This window comes from Pteronotus mesoamericanus, unplaced genomic scaffold (assembly GCF_021234165.1).
Source record: "Pteronotus mesoamericanus isolate MK-2021 breed Mesoamerican mustached bat unplaced genomic scaffold, CSHL_Meso_final contig_101, whole genome shotgun sequence".
Taxonomy (NCBI): domain Eukaryota; kingdom Metazoa; phylum Chordata; class Mammalia; order Chiroptera; family Mormoopidae; genus Pteronotus; species Pteronotus mesoamericanus.
In genome coordinates, this window is record NW_026555001.1 from 20,227,026 (window position 1) to 20,252,090 (window position 25,065).

Below are 25,065 nucleotides of genomic sequence, written 5' to 3' on the forward strand. Positions count from 1 at the left end.
GTCTGGGCATGTGAATCAAGAATTTACATATAATTTGCCCATTTAAGTGAATTTTCATAAGGGTGTGATGATAACGCAGAGACCTGTATACTAAAAGAATAATTAGCAGTGTCGTTTTTGGCAAAAGATTGTGAACCATCCATATATTATATACCTGTATTAGACTGGTTAAATCATGTTCTTTCTATACAGTAGAATGCATACTATGCAGCCATTAAAAAGAATGAACTAGATAGTATCTGTTGATGTAGGGAACTATGGTTAGTTGCCAAATGAAGAAAGCATAAAATACCATGATAGCCTAGAATATGAAGTGAAAGAGCCTCTGTGTGTGTGTGTGTGTGTGTATGCTTTTAAAACTTTAGAATGATATATATTTATACACATATGTGCATATATAAACATAGATACACATAGATGCATATATGCATGCAAAGATACAAATATATATCTGTATATTTATGCATATACACACAAGCATGTTATTTGGTATGTTATGTTATAAATATTTCCAAGTGAATCTGTGAGCTTAAAATATGTGTTTCTCCATGTTTTTGGCAGAAGTTTCAATATATATCCATTAGGTCAAACTAATTCCTTATTTTTCAAATATTTGAAAACGTACTTCATGTCTGCTTTATAATGTAAGTATGGAGAGAGCTATATTAAAATCATTTCTAAAATTGAAAAAAAATTTTAGTTTATAAACCAGCTGTCAGTAAAAGTTACATAAGGACATTGTTCCACTTTATATACTACAGTGGTATTACGGTTTTGTTTTGTTTTTTTAAGCATGAAAATAATAGATTATTAAAACATGATGTTCTGGCTTTTAGATTTTATAGTGGTAAGAGTAGAACATGAATACCAATACATCATTTGATATTCTTGTGATAAAGATAATTCATGATAGAGAAGCCAGAGGAAAAAAGAAACCTTTGACCTAGGGCATAAGTTAAGAATGTAGATTGAAAGTGGGGGGATGGGTAGAGCAAGGGAGAGTAATGGGGGCAAGTGGGGACAACTGTAATTGAACAAAAATAAAAATGAAGACTGATAGAGGAAAAAAAAGAATGTAACTGAGCAAATGATATTTTAAATAATAAAAGGATTTTATTGAACTCTCTGTTTAAGTCTTATTTCCGTTATTAAAAGCAGATTTTCGAAATGGCCATGTTATACCTGGGCATGAAATTAATGTGGGTTGTGGCCAGTATTTTATAAAATTAAATAGAATCCAGACATTAATAAAGAGAAAATATTGAATAGAAAATGGAGTGCTTTGCAACTTTATAAGGATAAATATCTTTGCGATTATTGTGGTATGTATGTATATGGATACTAGGTCAATATGAATAATATTTCATATTAGGGTCACTGTCAAAATATTTGAAAGCCACTATAATACAGTTAGACTTAGGTTTCTGAATATTCAAGGTAAATGCTTCTTTTGAATGCTTTTTAAAAAAGTTACTTTATGTTCATCTGCTTTTACACCCATACCTCTCCCCTTAAGTAATTTTTAAACTTGAACATTTTATAGTTCCTTAACTTTAAACACGTTCTTTTTCATTATTTCTTTACCTTCTACCTCTCTATTTTCCCGAAGAGGCAATTCTAGCAGCACATTTTCAAACTAATATTTTAGTAGCTTATGGTGAAAGGTCTACACGGTGATTACTCAATACCAGTAATTTTTTCTCTGTAATAAGTACTGCAGATGGATATTTTACAAATCTTTCTTAGCCTTTACTGAATCCTTACTGGCATATATTCTCAGAACTGGGCTTCGATATACTCTGCTTAAAGTTTAATCGTTTTCCTATTGCTTTCAGGGTAAAATCCGGGGAGATTTTTATTGATCTTTGTTCTTATTATAGCTCCAGTTATATTTTATATGCTACAACCCCACTCCATCCTGCCTACCCCTTCCAAAGCTTTTTAGATGCCCCTTCTCTCTATGCCCATATCATTTTATACTATATTCTAATTGCCAATTTCTTGTTTGTTTTTCTCCCTAGATGGGTTTGTTAGGGCAGATTATTTCTTTCTTCCTTGCTGTTGAATCCCTAGCTCATAGTATGGCTTACTTAAGATTGGATGAAAAAGTGCTATTGAACAATATTAATTCTACCTCTAAACATTTATTATGTGCCTATTATGTGCTGGTAGTATACAGTCATTTTATATTCAGTATCCTATAAAATATACCTATTTTATAAAAGAAGAACCTCATAGTCAGGTTGTTACATGCCCAAGATCACTAAGAATTTAAACCATTATATACATATTGTATATACATACATCCTCTACCTCAACTTCAGAGTAAGAATGTTTTTACCTAATGAAGAAAATCATACTTTACATTTTCATTCATTATTTCTCCCCTTTTTAAATACAGCTGGTGTATTCTCAGCAGGCCTTGCTCCAGCTGCATTTGTGCCAAATCCATATATTATTAGTGCTGCTCCTCCAGGGACCGATCCATATACTGCAGCAGGATTGGCTGCAGCAGCCACATTAGCAGGTAACCTGTCGTTCTCCTTGTTCTTATTATGGGTTTAGTTTTAATCTTGGTATACGTTTTATTTTGGTCTATTTGGGCAATTTGAAGTTCCTAGGAACAACTGAAACTTTTATACAGGATGAGCTGGAGTTTCCAGAGAGTGAGTTTATTTTTCAATGCAATGCTACAGGAAAAATGGAAGTCTGATAACTTTTCTCCTGTACATACAATTGGTTTACATTTTAGTTTTTTAGTCTCAGAAGTCTTCCACTGCCAAATAAATCTTCATTCTTGGGGCCAGTCCTACAGAGACAATGCAAAGTAAAGTTATTTCTCAAAAAATAAACTGGAGTGCCCTGGTTGGTGTGGCTCAGTTGGTTGGAGTGTCGACCCGTAAACCGAAAGGTAACAGGTTCAGTTCCTGGTCAGGGCACATGCCTGGGTTGCAGGCTTGGTCCCAGGTCAAGGCACATACAGGAGGCACCCGATTGATGTTTCTTAAATCAATATTTGTCTCCCTCTTTCTCTCTCCTTTCCTTCTCCTCTCTCTGAAATCAATAAGCCTGTCTTTGGGTGAGGGTTAATTAAAAAAAAACTGGCTGAGTGTTTTAAATACTCAGATCAGGGAGAGAGTGTAAGGTAAAATGCTTCTGCGGTCTTGAGACTGTGAGTATGTAAAAGTAAACTTTATTTAGCAATGTTAAAATGTGCGATTGAGCTGAGGGACAGATGGGGTGGAGTTAGAACTTATTAAAACTGTCAAACCCTGAAACCACCACTCAAAAACTGAAATAAGCACCCAAACTATACAGTGTTTCATGTTAATTGTATTGCAGTAAAGCTAGGGAAAATTCTTTTTCTAAACTGAAGCTGTATTTATTGGAGAGTTGTGTGCTGGGCAGGCACAGTCTTAATGAGCAAAGCAATTTGCTGATACTCTGTAGGGTTTTTGAGTGGAGATGCTTTTAGGTTGAGTTAGTTGCAAAGACAGAAATGAGTTTGTCTTAGGCATGGCTTATATTGGTTACCAAGGCAGGAACAGGGTGATGTCAGCCACAAAAGTGTGTTCACTGGAGTGAGTCTGCTGATTGGCTGACTTTCTTAATTCCCAGCTGTCACTGATCTTTTTTTGTACTTTCAGAGATAAGTTCACTGAAATGGATTGTCACTGACCAGTTAGACACTTTTAAGACTACTTTTGGTAGTTAGTTATTATCATAACTATGGAATAGTTTTTGTCTAGGAGTTTGGGGACTTTTTTTTTTGTTTTTAAATACTCAGGGGTTTAAGAAGTGAAAAAGTTTTAATTTCATATTCTTGTTTAGTATCTTAGTTCGCAGACTGAAACTAGTCTGTCACATTTGGTAGTTTTTGATACATATCTGCATGTGATTCCATAAGCATGTAAGCTTTTTTTGGTGCCATTTAACTGGATGTTAGCATGTAAAGTGCTGCTATATCATTCATACAGGAAATTATTAACCTATTCAACTGAAAGAAGCAACTTTAGGAGGTCATTGGTTTTGAGATGAGCATGCTAGGTATTCTGGACTTCAGCTTTCTAAGACCAGTGTTATCTAGCAGAAATACAATGTAAGTCATACAATATAATTTAAAATGTTCTTTTAGCCACATTACAGAAGGAAAAAAATTTAATTTCAGTAATGTTTGATTAAGCCCAATATAATTTTTTTCATGCTAAGTCTTCAGAATCTTGTGTGTATTATATACTTACAGTACATCTCAATACAGGCTATCTGACTTTATTAACTAACCACAGGCTATCAGTAACTATCAATGCCTTCTGGCTTCTGTTTTCGACAGAGCCGTTCTTGGTAGATGTCTGACTCTTGTTTGGCATTGTGTCCTTCCTTCATAAATCCTGTTTACTGTTCTGACAGTCCTTGTTGTACATTGTGCTTAAACTATCTTTAGAAATAAATTTTATTTTTAAACTTAGTAAAGCTTTTCATTTTTGTGATTTGGTGGATTATACTGGGCTTTATTTTCTTCCAAAACAAAAATGAAACCAAGAATAATACTTTTAAAGATCTACAAACTATACTAAATTCCATTTCAGTGGAATTTTAGGACATGTTTGCTGTGTCAGTCAGGAATCATAACATTTTGTTTATTAAACATTTGTTTAATGGTGGGCTTATTGTACATGATGCTATTTACTCTCCAGGAATCAAACATTGTTTAAAATTAAGTAAAATAGAGCAAAAACAATTCTGTTTTTCTTAGTTTGCTTTCTTATGTCTGTGTTCCTCTATGCTTATATTAACTAGTTATTTCTTGTCTTGACTCACTAGTTTCATTCTCCTAACCACATAAACTCTGATGTTTCATCTGTTTTCATGTGCTTTTCAGTTGCCTTGTGAGAATTGTGACTAAGTTTGTTGCAAATATGAAAAATATTTTAAAATTCAGAGTTTGCAATTCAAGTATAGTTGTGGCAGTCTTGGTACCAGAATGTTCCCTAGTTTTATGTTATAGGTTGCAAATCAAAAGATAAGGATGTTGAATTCTCTTTCTGTAAATATTTTCAATAATCAGAAAATATTAAGAGAAGTGAATTGATGCTTTGGTTGGCAGGCCAGCACTCAATCCACTGAGCCACACGAGCCAGGGCAGAAGTGAATTGAGTATGGAGAAGATAACTTACTGTTCTGTGGTTTCTGTTTTCTAAATGTATGTTTGCCAGGATCAAACCCATAGACTGGCATTCAGGAAATGTTGGATAATTAAGTATCCTGTCAATTCATTGTTCCTCTTAAGTTTAGCCTCACATCTCTACATTAAGACCACTGCTGTCGTTCCTCAATATTTACTCTTTAAATGATCAGTGCCTGAATGAGATTTTCTCCCTTAAAGAATAGGAAAAACAAATGGGTATAGCAGGTGTAAATGGATAGACAATTAAAAGGACATCTGAGTCTTATGCACTGTCATTTTTTTTTCCCCCCTGCATGGGGTGTGGGGTTTAGGTCCGGCAGTGGTTCCACCTCAGTATTATGGTGTTCCGTGGGGGGTGTATCCAGCCAATTTATTTCAGCAACAAGCTGCAGCTGCGGCAAACAACACAGCAAATCAGCAAGCCGCATCTCAAGCTCAGCCTGGACAGCAACAGGTATAGGCCTGCCTTCCTTCAGTTCATACCTGAAGCGTCTTTGAAATTCTGTGAGCTCCTTGTGTTCAAGATCTGTGTCTTTTCTTTCTTTTTATTTTCTTCAGTATGTGATATATAGCATATATGGGATGGGCAAAAGTAGGTTTACTGTGCCATTGTCACATTCTTTTGAGTTATTAATAAAGCTATCGTAATAATCATAACCTGCATGTCTTTTTCCTGTTACAAACAACTATGAACCTACTTTTGCAAACTCCTGTATAGTTGGTGCGCAAGTCTTGTGCACCATGATTGTTTTCTTTTTCTAATTTGTAATAAATTATATGAATTTAAAGATTAGGTTGTATTCCATTTCTACATTTCTTTTGAAATCTCTAGCAAATTTTAAATTTTCTTTTTGGTTCCTAAAATGTAGAATGTTCCTATCAAAGTAATGTTCCTATCAAAGATAATGTTCCTATCAAAGTAATTGTCACTTCAATTTTTTTCAGTTTTCTTCTGGATATTTAAATTACTCTTTTAAATATTAACAATATATTTCTGACCAGAAAGAGAAGATTACTGGGTTCTTTATATTCTTAAGCACGAAAAGATGAAATATTTTCACTAAAGGTTAGATTTAATTTCTTCAAACAAAATGTGTATCACAAAGATTTTTTTAAAGTTTTAACTACTTTCCTAGAACTATTTTGGTAAATGTAAAAACTGTTGACAAATACCAGATTTCTGATGTCAAATTCAGCATATTTATACCAAAGGAGCAAGTTAATGACAAGTATAGTGTTACTTAGCAGTTAAATTTTATTCTAAATTTCCTTTAACATCCAGAGTCCAGAACAAATAACACCCCTTTTTTTAAATTACAAAATCATAAGCATGTAATTCTGTAACATAACAGTATCACACTTAAGCATGCCATATGACATTTTAGGTGAAATGTTCGTATTAAAACTATAAATTACTACACCCATATTTTTACCCTGCCAGCCACACTCAAGCAAATGTTACTTCTGCCAGAACCTGTAGTTAATACTAGATTAACGTTCTGTTGGAACTGTTTTTTGGCTCAGTCCTTGTAGATATAACATCATTTAATATATTACTTTTTAATCTAAATTTTTTTTGTCTTTAGGCAAATGTAAAGATACCACATTACCTGAATAATATACCTGTGTGTGAATGCTTGCTCATAGGATGATCTTACAATGAATCCCCCTTATTTAGTAAATTTTATCTTTGTGAAATTAACATGTATTATGCTGTGTATAACCACTGCAGCAACTGTTTTACAAAGTAGTAAAACTTCACCAGCCTTAGGAGTTTTCACCTTCTTAGGATGTAATCTTTTGTTCCTTTATTCACCCCAAGGTTTTACTTTATAAAGCAACTTTTACTTATCTTTATTAAGGCTTCTGAATTCTGAAAACTTGGTTCAATTTGAAGTTTTCACTCTATTACAATCGCATAATAGACTAACTGAATAATGATACTTTATTTCCTTAAGCTTTCTGTGTTTTAGTTTTTAGCCTTAAAGAATAATAAACCCCATTTAAATGAATTTTTTTGTCTTCATCTAAGATTTTGAAGATTTTGCCATATCCCCCCTCCATTAAAATCTTTTGGGGGAGGGTAAGTTAAAGAGCATAAATACTAGGAATGATTTTTCTGAAAGACCTAAAATTTCCATGTTGCTTAATAAATTGTTCTAGTTGTCAAGAGTCAGTGATTGTGTTTTGATGTTATTTTGTATTATTTCATGTTAAATCAACATTTCATTGCATGCAAGTATGTTCAAAGACTATTCAAAGGCTATTTGTGATATATACACAGTTGTCCAACATAAATTTATCTGTTATTTTATAATTACGTTTTTAAGGAAATCATTTGTCCTTTGTAGGTTCTTCGTGCTGGAACAGGTCAGCGCCCTCTTACTCCCAATCAGGGCCAGCAAGGGCAACAAGCAGAATCACTTGCAGCAGCAAATCCAACTTTGGCTTTTGGTCAGGGTCTTGCTACTGGCATGCCAGGTATACAGTTGGTTAATTGTAGAAATTTGAATAGATTTAAAATATTAAATGTAGACTGTCACACTTAAGAGTGAAAAAACTCAAGAGAAATCTTAAAATCTTGCCTGCCTTGCAATAAATTATCTAGAACTCAGATACCAAGAGATGAAATTACTACTGTTCATGAGACTGAATGACAGGGATAGAAAATACATATTAGAATTTTCAACACAGCCATTTTTTCCTCTCTTTATGACATTAACCATGGCATCTTTCCAACTGAATGTAGCCCAGAATTCTCAGTGCAGTCCTTCAAAAATTAAAACCTATTGGTTATAGTTGGCATGTGAGATAAAAACCTGTTTGCCATTTCTGCCTTAAAAGAATGGTTATTTAGTTAATATTAAGTTTGCATTTAACATGTTTCAATCTTGTTTAGCCCATTTATAATATTTTAAACTATTGATATTTATGACCTAATAGCAACAGTGTCTAATGAAAGCCTAATATAGAGAAAAAAATGTAAATTTCTACCCATTGCCACAGTACAACTTTAGAAAGGGCCAATAAAAATTCATTTTTTGTTAAGCAGATTTTTATAAAACTAGATACAAAATTACTAGTTTAATAATAATGGAAGGAGGGAGGTATCTTTGAGCCACTAAAAGCAGCACTTGTTATGTTTTTAAAGTGAGATTTAAAGACTATATTTGAATATCTGTAGGTGAAACGTCACTTTCTATTTTGCTCCTTCATTCACTCCCCTCCTGAAGACTCATTTTCTTCTAAGTATCCTGTTTTTTTACTTTTAGTATATGAGTAGTACTGCTACAACTGTAGGTTATTAATGAAAGGTGAGTTTCAGTTTCCATTTAATTGTATTGTAGTTAAATTTTGTATTTCAGATCATTTAGGAAATACACTTAAGGTATTGGGAAAAACCCTGACTCACATGATGGAGGTTTTCTTTTATGTGCTAAGTGCTGCTCAGTACCTCTGTGTGTTGTTTAGAGGATTTCTATGACAATTGCCTTTATTCTGTTCTCTGAAATTCTAAGGTCTAGGCCACTGGATAAAGAGATGATGTTAATATAGCTTTCCCCAAAGTGCAAATAATAATAGAATGGGGTCATTGTGTTTTCTTTTTTTAGCTACATATACTTGTTTCACAGAAGCTACTGTCCTGGAACCATTGTGGATTAGATACCCTGGCAAAAGCAGCCCTTTGAGAAATAGACTGTGAAGCTGCAGTTGCAGGCACATGGAGGGACATCGAGATAGGGCTAAAAAGGACGGAGCTAGGCATTTATGAAAGCTACTGCTAAGATTACTATGGGTTTCTCTTGGCATTTTGCTACAGGTAGAAAGGGGAGAAGAGTTAACAGCATACGCCAGTCCTGCTTAATAGATTCAAAGTAGGACCTTGATTGAAGAGATTGCTTCTGGCCTTTGTGTATTTTCTATTGCCTGCAACTCTTGCTAACCTTTTTAGGCTCTTCGTGCTGGATGTTATTCATTTCTTATAAATAACCTTTGCTCCATTTCTCCATACTCAGTGCATTTTCTTATTTACTAAAAACATCAAGTTTTTTTGCTATTAATTTTATCATCTTTGGTCTTCTCAAATTTTTATATTTACTTCCATTCTATGAGAGAGCTCTTTATTGCTTTTTTTGGTTCTGTTCAACAGTGAACTCTTTGTTGGTAACCGTAAAAGAAAGCCATCTTTTATACTATATTTGCCCCCAAATAACTGATTATATCTTTAGAGTGATGATGAAATTAAAAATAGGTACAACTTTAGGGAAAAACCATTATTTTACTTTACCTTCTGAGCCACAGCATTTAATCTTTTACAAGTATAAATGTAAAATTTATTCCCATTAAAGGGGCCTTACTAGGGTTAGTATTTGTATGCCCAGGTGACATGTTGACTGTTCACATGATTCCCTCACTCTAAAACTTTCTCTAATGCCTTTTTACATCTGCCCAGGACTACCATGAAGTAATTCTCACTTTCTTGTTCAAATGGTAATATAGATAAAAAGCTTAATGTGCTAATAAAAGAACTAGCTACCTTGAGAAAATTAAGGGTATTTTTGTCTCAGACAGTTAACTTTTATACCTTGTATCCCTCTTTAGCTCTCATCTACCAGATCCCTGTTCCTTATACTATATTGTCAACTTTTAATCCTTCTGCCCAAACCTGTGTGCCATCTGTTGTTTTTCAGTCTTGTGTCTCCATTCTTTTTCCCTCTGCCATCCCATTCTCTACAACCACTGTGCCAGTTTATCTGCCTCTTCATCCTAAAAAGCTTTCTTTCTCTCTGTTGTAGTCCCCTCTTGGATTAGTTGTCAAAATTTACGTTCTGTTCCACACTTCTTTTAAGCCTTTCCTCTGTGATTCCTTTACAGTATATTAACTCAGTGATAATCGCAAAGTATGACCACTCTCTACTCTTGTTTTTCTCAAGTTTTTATTGTATTCTACAATAGTCACTATGTCCAACTCTGCAACTCATCTCTGCTGTCATTTGTGTGATATTTTACTCTCCTGCCTTTCCCACTTATCTCATTGCTTTTTACCAGTGAATCTTGAGGTAAATATTAGAATTAATATGTTTTTGTTAAGGTTTTTAGATATTAAAAAACATTAAAAAATATTTTGTTGACCCAACAACATAATGTTTGAAAATGAGAGATTTTAAAGATAGTTACTTAAAGCAGTAGCGAATACCTAGGAATAAATAACAAAAAGTGTGCACAATTTCTATAGGTACCAGCTTTGTTTAGATATTAAAGGACATCTTAATAAACTGATACCTTTGGACAACTCAGTATTTTGAACATGTCAGTTCTCCCCATATTAATTTGTATTTTCAACCTATTCCCAACCAAAACTTCTAACAGCTTCTTAATGTCGTATTTTGACAACTCGTACTAAAATTTAATGGAAATGCAAAGGATTGAAATTAGCCAAAACACTCTTAAAGAAAAAATAAGTAGGACTTGTTCTGTTCTGACTTAGAGTAAGATTTACTCTAAAACTGCAGTTAAATTATTACATGGAGACACAATGCAACAGACCAGTGCAACAGAATAGAGCCCCCAAAAGCAAAATCCAAAAAGAAATGGATGGACACCATTATAATTAATAACAAATAAAACAGTACAAAGGAGGAGAGAGGAGTGACTAGTTTTATCAATAAGATGAAACATAATTGACTCCTCAACGCAAGTTAGAGGCCTGATCACCTTCCCAGTCAAAAATTTGTGTGTAACTTAAGTGGGCCCTCCAGCAAACACGGATTCCCACCCATTTATCAGTCGGTTGGTTGGTTGGTTGGCTGGTTGGTAGGTAGGTAGGTATAAAGCATGAAATTGAACCCCTGCTCTAACCTGTGTTCAATAATCAATTCCATTTGGATTTTAGACCTATATGTGAAAAGTGGATTCCTCAAGCTATTAAAAGATAACATAGGAGATTTTGTTAAAGGAAATTTAAAAGGAGTAATAAATTTGACCCTCTTACCTTAAAAGTTCCTGTAAAGGGGATTGAAGGTTGGGCTAGGAATAGAACAAAATACTTGCAATACAGGCCAGGGTGGGGGCCTGGGTGAAAGACGGTGAAGAAATTAACCAAAGAACACTTAACGGATGACCCATGGACACAGACAATGATATGGGGGTTGGCTTAGGGAGGAGAGAGGGTGGGACTGGGTAGAGGTGGGGAAGTGGGGAGAAAGTGGTAACAACTATAATAGCATAAACAATAAATTCAAGAAGAAGGAAAAAAAAACAGTGAAACACTTGGACGCCTCATACATACAGAATAATAAATTGGCCCTGACTTGGTGTGGCTCAGTGGGTTGGGCACTGTCCCACAAACTAAAAGGTCTCAGGTTCCATTCCAGGTGAGGGCACGGGCCTGGGTTGCAGGCCAAGTCCCTGGTTGGGGTTGTAGGAAAGGCAACTGATTGATGTTTCTCTTCCTCTTGTTTCCACCCCTTCCCCTCTTTCTAAATATAAATTTAAAAAAGTTTTTTTAAATTATAAATCAATAAGCAAAGTTAGTCCAATAGGAAAGTGGGTGAGTTGAATAGGCTTTCCTGAGGGAAAATCAAAACACTTAATTAGCTTATGAATAGATGCCTTAGGCTCCTTAGTTAAAGGGAAAGAAAAAACCACGACAGAATAGTTCTGCATATATTCCAGGTTGGCCAATTTTTTTAAACAAATTTATTTTTAAAAAGCCCCCACATGCAAACAAGAAAGTAAATAAAGTTAGTTCACGTTACTGTGTATATCCAAGAATGAAAACTAGATCTGGGTTAGCATTCCATAATCCAATAAAATCTTTGACCCATCTATGTTGAGGGTAGCTGAATTTAATAATACTAAAAATGGAACCTTATCTTTGGACATTATAAAATGGATTAAAGATTACAAACTACCAAGCCTTATGTCAACATGTGTACTAGTTCTAAAATGTATTTATATTGTCAGTGTTTGTCCAAAATGTCCATCATCCCAGGTTACACCTATGTAACCTCTTCTGGGTTTTTATATTACATCAATTTTTCCAAATTAGCTTAATTCTAAATTCTCTCTCTATAACCTGCTACTTCTTCATTTCTTCTTTTTATACACATATTAAGTACCAAGACAGTTTTGCCTTTAAAAATAAATACTGCTGAGACATTAACACACAAGTGTGATTTCTGACAAAGTTGTAGTTTATTTACCAAGAAAAAAAGTGCTAATGTTTATTTACCATTTAGCTAGAGTATTGTCATGGTATTGTTACTTAATTGAGAATGATGGTTTCAATTTAGAGGATTTAATGTGCATATTAATATACTTCAAAATTAAACAAATTAAATTATAAATCACATGAAACAAATCTCATTTCTTCGTTTCTTGGAAGAAAGACCAAAACATATATCATTTTAGTACTGCAAAATGTTATTAATTCAGTGTCTGTTTTTGCTGATATATTCAGTTCACATTTATAAGCTTAACAGAAGACAGCCTGGATAATTTTTGTAAGAGACCTCAGTTTTAATTTAAAATGTAATTTTTTTTCTTTCAGTTAAACTCATTTAAAGATGTGCAAAATAAAGCCGTGGCTGGGTAGCTGAGTTGGTTAGAGCATCATCCTGTAAACCAAGGTTCAGGTTTGATCCCTCATCAGGGCACATAAAAGGAGCAGCCAATGAGTGCATAAATAAGTTGAACAACAAATCAGTGTTTCCATCTCTCTCTCAAAAAAAAAAAAGAAGTGCACGCTATGTTTGTGCTGTTTAAGTCAGGTGCCAAGCACATTTTGAAAGGCAATAAACTTAAAAAGTACAGTGTTCTACCAAAGGGGTGGGAAAAGGCAAAGAAAAGCTCATGACAGTTTTTGTTTAGGACATGTTTAAATAACACTCTTCATTTTGAACATTGAAAGATAACTTGGCAACTAAATCACCTATGGTGATAATACGTATTGCCTATAAAGGACAAGCTACAGATACAGTTATTGATCTACTTTTAATATTTTTTACAAGACTTTAGGTTGGTGCCTAGTGGTGTTTATAATAAGATTTTTGTATTTGGTATAAAAGGATTTAGAACCCAAGCTACCCTAAGTAATGAATATAATTTGTGCTGTACAAAAGATTTGTCAACTTTTTTATACATCATCACTCCTAAATAGTTCTCATTAAAATCTGAACTGATCCCATTTGCATTGTTTTTATTCTTTGGCAAGAGATTCAAAATAGCCATGGGTTAGGAAACACCTGTTTACTCATGATCTTCCTTTCTTTTTTTTTTTTTTTTTTTTTTTGCAAAATAAAAGTGTTTTGTAAAAGGAATTGGCAATATGCCTATTTTATAATTATAAATATGCAAAATATTAAGTTTTTTTGACTGAAACTACTCCTAAAGCTTTGAGGAGTTGTTCATTCTCTTTATCAGAGATTGTGGCCTTTGAAGTAGAATCAGATAGTAAGCTTCAGGCAGCTGACTGAGCTTTGGCCATATTTCCAAAGATTTCAATTCCAATTTCGTCAAGAACTTGATTCTCAGTATCTTGGCTTTCTGTATCATCAGAGCTATCAAAGATGTCCTCAGGTGTGTCATTGGTCATTTCTTTAGTCATTTCCATTTTCATGTTTTCCTTGTAGAAATTCAGCATTGTTGGCAATGTCTTTTGTGAATTCATCTTCTTGTTAACCACCTGCATTGTCCTGACTATAGTAGACATTGTGCCAGTCATCTTCATTTGGGAATTCATCTCTTGTGTTTGTGTGGACATAGTAGTGACTTCTGAACTTACAGCACAAGTTCTTGTTTTCTGTTTCTGTAGTTGTGCAAGCTGTTTGTCTAGAACTCTGCAGGCTTACTTCCAGTTTTAGCCATTTTCTTAATTTCTAATTTCAGCTTTTTTCTTGTTTCTCTAAACCTGCTCCATCTCTGCTTATAGCCCTCAGTGTACCTTGTTCGTAGCTCTCAATTCTGTTCCTTTATTACATCACTCGCGGTTTTCTTCTTGAAGAGGGACACATTGGTCAGGGGTGTGCCCAGATGGGCCTGATCCAGTGCGTGATTAGGAAAGGACAGGCCCTTGGAATGTTTGGGGTAGGGAAGTAAGATCATGGAGCAGTGGAAACTCTTTAATACCAGGGGGGTAAGAGTGTAAATTTGCACAACCACTTTGGAAATGGCTTGACGTTATTTACCAAAGTTAAAAAAAAAAATACGCATGCTCTGTGACTCAAGATGTCAGTTACTGTAGATATATATATATTAGAGAAATAAGTATACATAATGCTGCAGGATACATGTACAAAAATGTTTATGGCAGTACTGTTGACAGTGGGGAACAGTGTAAACATTGAATGAATAAACACGTTTTGTTTTCCATCCAGTGAGGTGCTGTACTATAATGGAAGTGGAAACTAGGAAGATCTATGTATGTACAACCACTTGGATGAATCATACAAAAATTTTTAAATAATGTAAACCAAGTGATGATTATGGATAGTAAAATAGTGTATTGCTCTGAGCGAAAGAGAAGATTTTGGTAGAGCCTGGGACATAGGAGTGGTGGGTTACTGGGCAGTTTCTGTTTCTTGACTTGAATGGTGATTACAGTTTCTTGTGTTACAGTCATTCTGTACTTTTTGTTTCTTATTTCACAACAAATTTCTAAACAAAAAAGTAGCATGCTGCTAATAAAGTACATTTTCTGGTTAAGAAAAATATTTCTCTCAATACCGCCTTTTTTCCTAGCTCCCTTCTGTTCCTTTTTACAGCAAAACTCCTCAAAAGCATTGTCTGTACTTGTTTGTGGTTCTTCCATTCCATTCTTTACTAAACTTGCCAGTTTGGCTTTTGTCTCTTACCAAAATGACTTCCACATTGCTAACTCCATTGCTCAGTTCTCAACTCTTAATCACTTTTAGCAGCATTTGACATTGTTGATCAGTCTTCCTTGAAATTCTTTTTTAATTGACCATGTTGTTTAAATGTTTTTCTTTCTCATAGGGTATATTTTCCAAATCTCTTCCCTGGTTCCTCCTCTCTCCAACCTCTTAAAGTGGAGTACCCTCAATACATAGACCCCTTTTTTATTTTCTTGGTGAATTCATCCTGTTTTAAACAGCTTTAAATATTATCTTTATGTTGACAGGCCTCAGATTTACATCTCCAGCCTAGACCTCTTTCCTACACCTGAGAGTTGTATTTCCTTTTTTTTTTTTAACCTTTTTAAAAAAATGTTTGTTTGTTTATTTTTGACAGGGGAAGGAGAGGGAGAGAAACAGCAGTGTGTGGTTGCCTCTCATGTGCCACGCCCCTTCCCCACCCTGCTTCCCCGGGACCTGGCCTGCAACCCAGGCATGTGCCCCAACTGGGAATCGAACCTGCGACCCTGTGGTTCTCAAGCCACTGAGCCACACAAGCCAGGACAAGAGTTGTATTTCCTATTTGACCTCTCCAGTTGGATATCTAATAATCTCAAATTTATCACTCCATAAGGAGTTCACTCTTTGAGGAAAGGCCTTGGATGCTCTGTGTTCCCTCCTAGATTTTGCCTTATGCATCTCTTTATTTAGCTTGTCCTGATTTATATTTATTATAATGATTATAACCAATTATAAAACAATTACTGTATTTAATTACAAACAACCTTTGCATATGAAAGTCTCAGTGGTTTTAGTTTTAAACTTGAAAGTATCAGGTTATCAGTACCTTTTTTCAGGTGGTTGTCAGATTATTGAGCATGAGCTCTTACTACAATATAGGCAGCCTTTCTCTGAGTTCTGGGAGAGACTAAGCCTTGTTGACTTAAATTATCCACCGTATGTAGTTAACTTCTCTCCTATGCACCTACAGTGACACTGGTTATGTATGATCCCTGGGAAAAATGGCAAAACAGTCATTTTCTGTAGGAATCCTCACTGAGAAAGGCTGCTAAGAGGTAAACATCATTCTCCTCCAGCTCGGAATAATGCAAATTGTCACCTGCCTTGTGTTCAGGGTTATGAAGAAACTAATGCCCACCCTGGCTGGTGCCGCTCAGTGGATTGCTTGCTGGCCTGCGAACCAGAGGGTTGCTGGTTTAATTGCCCAGTCAGCGCACATGCCTGGGTTGCAGGCCAGGGTCCGAGGTTGGGGGCTGTGAAAGGCAACTGATCCATGTTTCTTTCCCTCTTTTTCCTCCCTTCCCCTCTCTAATTAATAAAATCTTTAAAAGCAACAACAACAACAAACACTAATGCTTGCATGGTTTTTATTTAAATTCTAACTTGAGAACCTTTACAAATAGACCTTATGATTTTAAGCTGTTTATGTCATGATTTAAGTTTTTAAAGGAATGTTTACAAATGAAAATCTAAGGGAATGCTGGTAATGAGACACTTGGTTTAGAACTTAACTAAAATTGTGTAATAAGCATTTAATAGTGTTCCACTTCACTTCCCTTAGTCTTTTTATCCATCCTTTTATCAAAACTGACCAAATAGGAATATTTTTATCAGCTCTTGATAGCCTATAATTTTGATATCAAGGAAAATACCATTTTGCAGTCCATATGTGAAAGGTGTCTTTGATAAAATTTACCTATACTCTAACATTTTCATATATCGTAATCCCTTTTCAAATGTGTTTTTCATATGGTAACCGAAAGCTTTATATTAATAGTATACAATAGCTGTATACAATAGCTGTGTTTTCTGGTTGACAAAAATACAAACAGGGATAAATAAACATGCATGTTTTCCACAGTAAGTGTTTTCATTAGTAAATGTTTATTTTTATATTATCTAGGCTATCAAGTACTAGCCCCAACTGCCTATTATGATCAGACTGGTGCCTTAGTAGTTGGCCCTGGAGCAAGAACTGGCCTTGGAGCTCCAGTTCGATTAATGGCTCCAACACCCGTTTTAATTAGTTCAGCGGCAGCACAAGCTGGTAAGTGTGACTGTCATTTTCAGGAATAATATTTTTCTGGAGTTTGAGATATTTTAAAAACAGTCATTTTTCTGGGTAGTTTTAAGAAGTATCTGGAATTTATTTTGCAGCAGCGGCAGCAGCAGCTGGAGGAACTGCAAATAGCCTTTCAGGCAGCACAAATGGTCTGTTTCGGCCAATTGGCACTCAGCCACCGCAGCAGCAGCAGCAACAGCAGCAGCAGCCAAGCACTAACCTACAGTCTAATTCATTTTACGGGAGCACTTCTTTGACTAATAGCTCCCAGAGCAGTTCTTTATTTTCTCATGGACCTGGCCAACCTGGAAGTACATCTCTTGGCTTTGGAAGCAGTAGCTCTTTGGGTGCTGCTATAGGCTCAGCCCTCAGTGGATTTGGTTCATCAGGTAAGTTTCTTTTTAAGATGAGTGTACTCTTAAGTGGATATGAGGTTTATGTATGTTTTTAATGTTAAAATAAGCAATAATAAATAGCTTGTAGTATAGAAAGGACAGGATTAAACTGGTTTGTTGGTTTTTGTAGAAAAACTAGTTCCTGCGAACATCTATGAATGTTTTAACTAATTTCAAGCTGTACATCCTTTTCTCAAATATAATACACTCTTCCCCAACTCTAAGAAGTATATTATTGTAATTTTTGTTTTAGTAAGGTTTATTTGGAGCAATATATTTTATACTAATTACTAGCTCTTCCTTATTCTGTACACATAATGTTTGAGGAAGTAAATACTTTTGCCATCTTAAATTTCTGGTGTTTTAAAATAATAACTGTCTTTTTGTGCTTACCAGATGATTTATTCTCATGCAATGCTACCAGTTCTTACGATTTTCTTTATTTTGTGTAGTATATAAAAATACAATGAAATGTTCTAGACAGAATCCCCTAAGAAACTACCAGTATCCCTATCTTCTTTTTTAGATTAAATAATTTAGCCTTTATCGTTAACAATTTATTTTAAAGGATGCTTTTCCCATGTCCTGCTTTCATATAATACTTGATAAATCCATATGTTAAATAGCTTCACAAGATAAATAATTTACCCACACAAACTGATTTTGTAACTAAGGAAAAACTAAACAAAATGGGAAGATGCTTGCTGTTGATGACAGCGTGTAGTGAACATTCTCTGAGGTTTCTAGTAGATTCCGGAGGCATTAGGAAAAAATGTCTTACCCTCACTCTGTGGTACAGTTGGCAGTTTTTTCTTCATGAGGGGCAGGGCTACATATTTGGACCTCTAGAGATTTTCTATTTCTCTCACATTCTAAAATCTCTAATAACTGCTTCTCGTCTATTTTTCCACCACATTAAGTTATAGTCTTTTCTGGTGTGGAAAATGGCAAAACTAACATGTGTCAGTCATTATTAATATGGTTGCCAGTTTTCTAAGTAAATGTATTCTAAATTTTTAATATTTATAAGAGAAATGGTCTTAAACAGCTATAAACTTTTAGATGCAAAATGCTTTTGTTACGAAATTCAATAGGGAATTATCATACTTGCCTAACAAAACTAACTAAAGAATGAGCGCAACAACTTCTGAGGTAAAATCTAGTGAATGTGAAGACAATTCACTGTTTTAATTTTTCTACTTGTGTTTTTTCATTCCTTTTGGAGTTTGGTATTTTTATCTCCAGTCCAAGCATTCTCATAGGACCTTTTTTTTTTTTTTTTTTTTTTTTGCCTCTAACACAATTGACAAGCATTTTCCCCAGATAATCCTAAATATGCTGAAGAAAATCAAAGAACATCTAACTTAAAAAAAAATTTTTGTGGCAATAACTAATTTCTAAACTATATAGACTAAGTAATCCAGGGAAAACAGAGAAGAGCTTTGATAAACCTAATATACCCTTTTCTAATAAAGTATGTTATTGATGGTCTGGTATAGATTTATAGGTCCCCTTACCCAATTCTTCCAAATTCCCATTTGTCTCTTAGTTTTGAAGAGCTTTTCTCTTGCATTCAAGAACTGGTTGGCATGAACATTTTGTTCCCTATAAATGTCCCCTACAGATGCCTCTTTCCCAAAAACTTATCTTCATCATGCCTCTTTCGTAAGCATTGCTCATTCAGTTCTGATTTTCAGTCTGGGATACCTCTGTTTCATCTTGCTTCAGAGGGTACTAATGATTGCCACCCCAAATGCCAGGACATGGTATTATTTCTCCCTCCTTGGGCATTTCGTGAGAATTCATTTAAGTGCTACAATATATACTCTTAAACAAATCTACCATTGCTGTTTCACATTATGGCAGTTCCATGCCTATATGAAAGCTAAAGTATACTGTGGTTATGTGCACATATACACACACAGTAATGTATACACAGTCATTCTCTTCCCTGTATGATGAAATTATTAATGCTTAACAGTGTTGAATACCCTAATTTATAAAAGAGTCGGCTAAGAAGCTTAATCATTGTAATACAGTGATTAAATTATCCTTTTGATACCCATTATTTAGAAAGTGCTGTTACAACTCAGAGTTTGTAATTTAACATTTTTTACACAGTTGATAAATGATTAGTGACTCCACTGTCTGTCCAGCTTCTTAAGATAGCTTCTTTAGGTAGACTTTGTTTCATATTTCATAGCCATACTGTTCCAGATAATTTAGGCATATAGTAAAACTTAAGGATCCTGTTTGTTTATGTTTAAAGCTAGTTCAGTTACTTTTAAATGTTTGGTTTGGCTTTTCCTTTTTGGAGGAAAATAATACTGCATGTGTCAAAACTATGGTTTATTTGATTTGCCAGGGGAATGATAGTACTACTACTCTCATTAGAGAGCAATTGTTTTTGTCAGTTAGTGTTTCTGAAATAAATAGGACTTTAAAATGTAGCCACGTCTTACAAAAATCACTTTGACAGTGTCCTTTTAAATTAGCATAGTTAATATAGCATCCATTGACAATTTTGCCAAAACCAGCTCATGAAGAGCTATTTACTACACTAATTGTTGTTTGTTTTTGCTATTAAAATGCACGAAGTTCCCTGGTATTTCCCTAGTAAGATAATGATAAGATGTAAAATTTTCAATAAAACACATTATCAGTCTTTCAGAATCTGCACTGACAGATATAAAAGGTTGAATACTGTTATAATATTTTGCCTAATATAGCAGTGGGACCCCGGTGTTTCTACTTTATAAAATTTTGAATTTGGCAAGAACCAGTGTAATTAAAGTTTCTCACCTGAATTGTAAGCTTAACTTGCTCTTCCCATCATGTGCTCTGCTTAATTTTTCTCTTTAATCTATACCCTTATGACCTACTTATAATTGACTTGGGTTAATTGAGGTTAGAAAACCAAGTTTGAATAGAAACTTTAAAATTCTTTTGAAACAAATTACCATATTGGTCCGAATATAGAGCGTGTCCTTAAAAAACTTGACAGGTTAAGAAAAGTAGTATGAATTTCCTTTAGATGAAAAAGGCATTTGGTTTAAAAAGGACAATGCTTAGAACTAAGAAAGAAGCATACTTGAAAATATAAGTAGTCTGTGAGACAAGAATTAGGTGTTTTGGACAGCCCCTTCAAATACTTAGTAAAGAATTTGAGTATCCAGACGTATGTTAACAGCGAAATCTTGGGTTGTTTCTGAGCATTGCATGCATAGCTACATGGTAAAGTGATTTCTCTCTTTGTTTATGTTTTTGTGGACACAAAAGGAAAAAAGGACTAGAAGGCTAATAGTCAAATTTATAATTAAAAAAAGAATTCGATATGTAGGACAGTAAGGGATGTAGTATAATATAATTACCATATTTTGCTGTATGTGATGCACACTTTTTGCCCAAATTTTTTAGGGAAAAATAAGGACGCACATTATATATACATGGGTAGTAGTAATTCCGTATTTATATAAATGTTTTCCATTCATTTTTTTATGCTTATGCATTTAAAATGTAACTCTAGAAAGCAATAACAATATCCACGTGCAAACTAATAACCTGGAATACAATAAACGGTTTGTTTCTAAATATAAGTAAATAATTAAATTAAAAAGAAAGATTTTTTTTTTTTCCTGAAAGTTTCAGCCAAAAATGTGGGTGCACATTATACACAGGAACGCAGTAGACATGACAAAATACGGTATGCATTATCTAAGGGGAAATAAAGGCTGATCAATCTTTACCTGAGTAAGAGGTTAACAAGGCCAGTAATAAAATCTTAGGAATGGAAGATTCTGAGGGGTAAGTGAAAGCATGTTTTTGGTGTGATAACAGTAATGAGAGGTATTTTCTAAAAGAAAGTTTAGTTTTTTCACATGCATTTTGTAATTCAGATGCTTAAAGATAAGGAGAATATGTAATGTGAAAAGTACTGAGGAGGAAGCTGCTGTCTATATTTCGCAACTGACTAATATTCGGGCCAATATGGACTTAAAATACTATGGTTTGAACACAACGTAGAAGCCAAATTAAATGTGAATGGTGAGGGCAATATATTAATATTCTATTTGTCAATGTAACCTTTTCTTGGCATTGAGTTGAACAGTCTAAGAACTGGCTCCAGAGATAGAACACTACCAAAATTTAACCTGAATGGAATTTACTCTCTAGCATATCATAAAGCAGACAACTTAAAATTCCAGGGTTTAGAAATCATACCAGGGTATTAAAGCACAGTAATCATGTGTCAGTGGTAAAAATGTGTGAAATAATGAACATAATGACTGCTATGTTAAGTATTTGGTTACCTTATTGGGGTGCATTTATACCCTTTTATGATTAACAAATTAGTGTATATAGTTATCACAGTAATTATCTTCTCCGTAATGTTTCTAAAAATAATTATTGTGATCACTTCTGTTATTTCCCAGCAAGAGTTGGGGATAGGTTTAATTCAGTTAACACTGTATGTAATTAGGGTTTTTTTTATTTCTTCTTCAGTTGGCAGTTCTGCAAGTAGTAGTGCCACAAGGAGAGAGTCTCTATCTACTAGCTCTGACTTGTACAAAAGATCTAGTAGCAGCCTAGCACCCATAGGGCAACCATTTTACAATAGTCTGGGATTTTCCTCCTCTCCAAGTCCAATAGGCATGCCTCTGCCAAGCCAAACTCCAGGACATTCACTTACGCCACCGCCATCACTTTCATCACATGGATCCTCATCCAGTTTGCATTTAGGTAAAAAAAAAAACCCAAAACCCTTTTTATTTGTTTGTATACATGTAAGTGTGTTTGTGTGTGTGTTTATAATATATGTAAAATATTTAATGTTGGATAAAACATGCCAAATTGCTTTTGCTTTTAGATATTAGCCTTTTGAAAAAGTTCTTTTGTCATGAAAATCTAAAGTGAGGGTCTAATGTACGGTAAGGTAAAGACCCCTATTGTATCTTATTTCTTTTATGAAATACAGTGGTGTGTTTTTTCTTGTCTGTGCTTTTGATTTGTGTGTGTTTAGATCATCTGAAAAGTCAACTAATTTATACATGATGGTGAAAGAGAATTTTCACTATCAAAAGTTTTTGCACACCAAAAGAAAAACATTAGTCACATAGTTCTCTAACTTTAAATAGTTTAGTACAATGGTTTTTGCCTTGGCCTTTGAATGCCTTGCCTGGCCATGTTACCAAAGGACTATATCAGGGTATAAGAAATTAGTATGTTTGTGAGTTAAAGAATCTTAAGGGTTTGGTCCATGTATTTCTTTTACTTTTAAATATGTTGTTAGCTTAAGCAAAAAATGGTTTAGGCTTGTATCCTTGACATTGGAGCATTTAGAACTTTTGTTTATATCTGTGTACTAAAATTGCCCCTACCCTGAGATTGCTGAATTAGTGGTTACCTTTTTTTCCCCTCTCTGGGAAGAGTTTGTAGTTAACAGTATATTTTGAAGGGTTTTTAGATATCAGGGGCTTTGTATGAATCCCTCTCTCCTCTGAAAAGTATTTCATTAAAATTAGATTTTGGATTTTTGTAATCCCTAGTTACCTCAACTGAAAGTGGGAGATTCTATTGCTGATTTTTATGGGCTTGGAAAGATTTAAATCAGCTTCTGATTTAAAAAGTAATGTTGTCATCGTAAATGTCATCTTTGACCCCTCCCCCTCACAAACATATAGCCGTTTTTTCCTCAAGCTCATTAACACAGTAAGAGTCCATGTAATAAAGATATCTTTTGTAGTAATCATCATTTAGAATTATGTCATTGCAAAGTGGGCCAGATTCTTTTTTTAAAGACTGGTTCTTTACCTCAAATTCTGGGCTTTTGCTCTTTTGGGAGATATTGAAGAAAAATATATATATATGTGTGTATATATATACACACACACATATGTACACACACACAAACAGTGAATTTATTCAGGTGGGGGTCCTGTGATCTGCTTTGCAGCACTGTTTGTATAAAACTTACCAGTTTAGTCTGACACCCTCCTTCATTTATCATCTTAGTCACAGGAGCCACTCAGTTCCTGATTTCTATTATTTATGTACAGACCTACTTCCACCACCTTTATGTAAGACATGCCTTTGAAACTTTGAAATGGACACACAAATTTGGAACATAAAAAATCCTCAGTATAGACCTTTCATAATAGTTTTTGTTTTATTCGTTAAGATTATATTTGTCGTGTCCTGTCTTTTTTTTCATAGGTAAGTTTCAGGTCAGATTCCTGTCGACTGTTGTTGCTTATGTTGTGCTTTAGAGCCTGTATAAATGGCATGCATTATTCTGTGTAGACTGCTTAGAAATTGGGTTATAAATGATTTTTTAGATGTCTTTATGATTAAACAGCAGTCTAGATTTTTGTCTTTAGACTGTAAAGAATCTAGCCATATAAATGCCTAAGGAAGGTATTCTAGTCAGTTATGAGAAATAATCCTAAATTGGGCCAGCAGTTCTACATTATCCTGATACTTGGTACCCGTTGTTCAACTCCTTAGTTTAGCTTCTGCTTGAAATCTTGATATTTCAGTGCACCTCTCATTAAAATTATCTGTAGATTATTTTCTTTTATAATCTCCATTTTTTGTTGTTGTTGTTTTTAGTTTTAGTTGTAGTATGACAGGCAATGTTGTTAATAAAGAAAACTCTGCCAGGTTGCAAATAACTTAGTAAATTTCATAAATTTGCTGTTTGTGGAAATAATCCTTTGCTCTCCTGTGATTCAGTCACAATGAAAGACTTACATGCTCTCTGGTATAAAACATACTTTAAATTGTATATTCTTGAGGCAGATTCTTTTATGAATCAAGTTATCCAGGCCAATTTATAAAATACATATGGAAATAAATTTGCATATTCAAATAATTATACTGAGTTCACACATTAACAGTATAATATCATGAGGTGGAAATAAGTTCTCAGTGTCATTAGAACTGGTTGGAATTAGTTCTAAGTTATTTTCTTGTGAGATTTGAAGACATATAGTGATTATAGTTAACAACAGGCCTTGATGTCTACATTCATAAAGTATTGGATAAAACATATTAGTTAACTTTTTTTTATCAGCTCCCCTTTTTGCTAGTTATCTAATTCACAGGAAAACCTAATGGCAATATTAGGTGCTTCTGAATTTGCAAAACAGATGTTTCATGTTAAAAATAGTTGTTATTTGATTAACATCAGAATTCTTAGTAGTATCACTACTAATCACTTTTTAATTAAAATACAAATACTTCATTTGATAGGTGTGTTTGTTTTTTTTTAATCCACATCCAAGGATATGTTTATTGATTTTGAGAGAGAGGAAGGGAGAGGGAAAGGAACATCTATTGGTTGCCTCCTGTATGCATCCTGCCCAGGGATTAACCTGCAAACTTTTGGTACATAGGACAGTGGTTCAACCAACTGAGCCATCCAACCAAGGGTTTGATAGGTTTAGATTGCTCATTTTTTGTAAACTAAAATTTGTTAGGATTTTCAATCTTGTTACATTTTTTAGTATATTGAAATCAGGAACATGAAAAAAATATATTCTTCCATTT

The 25,065-nt window shown here is 34.2% G+C and overlaps 1 protein-coding gene and 1 pseudogene across 8 annotated transcripts in view; one reads left to right on the forward strand and one right to left on the reverse strand.

Moving 5' to 3' along the window:
* Nucleotides 1–25,065, forward strand: part of PUM2 (pumilio RNA binding family member 2) — an 87,837-nt gene that overhangs the window by 39,770 nt on the left and 23,002 nt on the right. For 5 of the 8 annotated variants that reach the window (XM_054569255.1, XM_054569246.1, XM_054569264.1 and 2 more), the window contains 6 exons: nucleotides 2,402–2,527; nucleotides 5,497–5,639; nucleotides 7,537–7,666; nucleotides 16,964–17,107; nucleotides 17,218–17,511; nucleotides 22,021–22,257. In XM_054569255.1, coding sequence (XP_054425230.1) covers nucleotides 2,402–2,527; nucleotides 5,497–5,639; nucleotides 7,537–7,666; nucleotides 16,964–17,107; nucleotides 17,218–17,511; nucleotides 22,021–22,257 — 1,074 coding nt within the window. The remainder of the gene's footprint in view (nucleotides 1–2,401; nucleotides 2,528–5,496; nucleotides 5,640–7,536; nucleotides 7,667–16,963; nucleotides 17,108–17,217; nucleotides 17,512–22,020; nucleotides 22,258–25,065) is intronic. The other 3 variants (XM_054569281.1, XM_054569288.1, XM_054569299.1) reach the window with 2 other exon arrangements.
* Nucleotides 13,548–15,056, reverse strand: LOC129067894 (charged multivesicular body protein 2b-like; annotated as a pseudogene).